This window comes from Rhincodon typus, unplaced genomic scaffold (assembly GCF_021869965.1).
Source record: "Rhincodon typus isolate 14 unplaced genomic scaffold, sRhiTyp1.1 hic_rhity00007456, whole genome shotgun sequence".
NCBI classification, from domain to species: domain Eukaryota; kingdom Metazoa; phylum Chordata; class Chondrichthyes; order Orectolobiformes; family Rhincodontidae; genus Rhincodon; species Rhincodon typus.
In genome coordinates, this window is record NW_025973094.1 from 1 (window position 1) to 3,019 (window position 3,019).

At 50.3% G+C, this 3,019-nt stretch overlaps 1 protein-coding gene across 1 annotated transcript in view; it reads right to left on the bottom strand.

Moving 5' to 3' along the window:
- Positions 1–45: 45 nt before the first annotated feature.
- The window catches only part of LOC125482232 (FACT complex subunit SSRP1-like), a 7,568-nt gene continuing 4,594 nt past the window's right edge, over positions 46–3,019 (bottom strand). The window contains exons 5-6 of the mRNA XM_048594257.1: positions 2,126–2,254; positions 46–282 (exon numbers count right to left, since the gene is read on the bottom strand). Coding sequence (XP_048450214.1) covers positions 57–282; positions 2,126–2,254 — 355 coding nt within the window. The 3' untranslated portion in view covers positions 46–56. The remainder of the gene's footprint in view (positions 283–2,125; positions 2,255–3,019) is intronic.

Genomic DNA, 3,019 nt, shown 5'->3' on the forward strand with positions numbered 1-3,019 from the left:
CACGCACCGGTGTACAGGCTGCCTCCCCCAGTCGATCAGCACCCCCATACCCTCACTCACCTCTCGATGCTGCTGAAAGTGTACAGACTGCCCTGTTTGGTCTCAATCTCAAAGTCAAAAGACCGGGTGGTGGTGGTCCCTCGGGCAAAGTTGACGTGGGAGATTTCGTCGAAGCGGATGTGAACAGGGGGCTTGTGGACATAAATGAAGCCCCTTTCAAGGGGATACAGGAGACCAGAGCTGGCCTTGTAAGAACAGGAGATGCAATGAGCTCCGGAATTACTGTTGGGTGAGAGGGATGGGGAATAAAAGAGAAAGAGAGAGAGAGAGAGAGACAGAGAAAACATTAAACTTGAGCAAGGCAAGTTAGAACTCAGCTGGAGTAGCGTGCAGTTGTGGGCACCACATTACAGGAAAGGTGTGGACGCATTTGTGAGTGTGTGTGCAGGAGCGATTTACAAGAATGGCTCCAGGGATGAAACCAAAGGAGGTTATGCTGTAGCTGTAAAAGGTGCTGGTGAGGCCACATCTGGAGCACTGTGTACAGTTTTGGTCTCCTGACCTGATGTGCCGGCCCTGGAGGGGGCACAGAGGAGGGTCACTGGGTTGATTCCGCAGCTGAGCAGGCTTGGCTGAGGAGGAAAGATCGAGTAGTCTGGGACTATACTCATTGGAATTTAGAAGAACGATGGGGAATCTGATAGAAACATATAAAATGATGAAGGGAATAGATAAGGTAGAAGCAGGGAGGTTGTTCCCACTGGTGGGTGAAACAGGAACTAGGGGGCACAGCCTCGAGATAAGGAGGAGCAGATTTAGGACTGAGTTCAGGAGGAACTTCTTCACCCGAAGGGTTATGGATCTGTGGAATTCCCTGCCCAGTAAAGCAGTTGAGGCTTCCCCATTAAATGGTTCTAAGGCAAAGACAGATAGATTTTTGAACAGTAAAGGAATTAAGGGTTATGGTGAGCGGGCAGGTAAGCGGAGCTGTGTCCGTGAAATGATCAGCCATGATCTTATTGAACGGAGGAGCAGGATCAAGGGGCCAGATGGCCCAATCCTGCTGCTGTTACATTCGGAGGAGAAACTTCAGCAATGAGGATGGATTGAAGAAGTTGGGGACCGTTCTCCTTAGAGAGGTGGTTGAGATGGACATCTAATAGTGGGTTTTCAAAATCACGAGCAGGGGCTGGAGTGTCGCAAGGGAGAATCTGTTCCCCATCGTAAAAGGAACAAGAATGAGAGGGCCACAGATTTAAGGTGATGTGCAAATGAAGCAAGGGTGATGAGTGTAAAATCTCTCTCACCCAGTGAGTGGTTAGGCTGTGGAATGGACTGCCTGGAAATGTGGGGGAGGCAGGTTCAATTGAGGCATTCACAAAGGGGTTATTTGGAAAGAAATGGGGTTCAGGGGTTGGTGGGGGGTGCAGGAGACTGGCACCAGGGAAGGGCAGTGCAGGCTCGCAATTGTTGTCCTCGTGACTCCTTTCTGGTTCAAGGGATGCAAAAAACATGAACAAAAACAAACTGTACGCTGTACTCCAGGTGTGGCCTCACTGATGTGGTTGGTAACTGCAGCAACGTGTCTTCGTTGTGGTATTTCACTTCCTGAGCAAGAAATTACAAATCAGTCAGTCCCAGTCACCTGGACACCAACCTTTTGCAATTCACAGACCAGCACACCCAGGTTCCTTTGTACCTTTAAACAGCACATCTAGAGCAGTGAACACAGCGACTACAAGCAGCACAAATCAGTCTCTGCCTGGGAGAAACAAATGCAGGGACAGAAAGCACAGCTGGGCTTCAATGTGTCACTGCATATGGGCACAGGCTCCGAAATGTTGGTGCAGCGTCTGTTACACAGGGGACAACATCAAACCTGAGGGGGTAGGGTCTGGAACGTGCTGCCTGAGTGTGGGGGGGAGTGGGGTAGGCTGGGTCACTTGAGGCTGTAAAAAGGGCGATTGGAAAGGGAACAACATGCAGAGTTACAGGGAGAAAGTGCTGAATCGTTTACTTGGAGAGACAGTGCAGACATGACGGGCGCAATGTTCTCCTTCTGTGCATGAGGTCTGGAGGTGAACGCCACTCCCCCCGAACTGCACCAAAACCCAACACCACTTACCCGACAAAGTTCCCGGGCACGGTGATCTTGCGACTGACCAGTGACTTCATGATGCGGCTCACCACCTCATAGAGAGGCCCCGACATCTGCTTGCTTAGCTTCCCGTCAAATCTCTTCGCCACTTCGTCCCTGCGAGAGGCAACCAGCTGTTTACACAAGCTGTAGAAACCCCCGACAAACATCACAGGTAACAGCTCCCCCCTGCACCACTCCACACTCTCTACTCCTACTCCCACTGCCATGCCATCACTGTGAGGGAGGATGCAGCCTTTAAAGTGCCGCAGCAGTCCCACACCATGTCAGGGACTTATACACTTCTCAGTAAGGTCCCAGGAGTGCTTCCAAACAAAGAGACCTTGGGTTGCAGATTCATGGCGCCTTGTAGTAAAGTCACAGGTAGATAGGATAGTGAAGGTGGCGTTTGGTACACTTACCTTTATTGGTCAGTGCATTGAGTGTAGAAGTTGCAAGGGTCATGTTGCGGCTGTACAGGACATTGGTTAGGGCCACTTTTGGAACACTGCGTTCAATTCTGGTCTCACTGCTACAGTAAAGATGTTGTGAAACTTGAAAGAGTTCAGAAAAGATTTACAAGGATGTTGCCAGGGGTTGAGCTGCAGGGAGAGGCTGAACAGGCTGGGGTTATTTTCCCTGGAGTGTCAGGGGATAGAGGTCTATAAAATCATGAGGGCCATAGATAGGGTAAATAGCCAAGGTCTTTTCCTCGGGGTATGGGAGTCCAAAACTAGAGACGTAGGTTTATGGCGAGAGGGGAAAGATTTAAAAGGGACCAAAGGGGCAACTTTTTCACACAGAGGGTGGTGCGTGTATGGAAATGAGCTGCCACAGGAAGTGGTGGAGCCTGGTACAATTACAACATTTAAAAGGCACCTG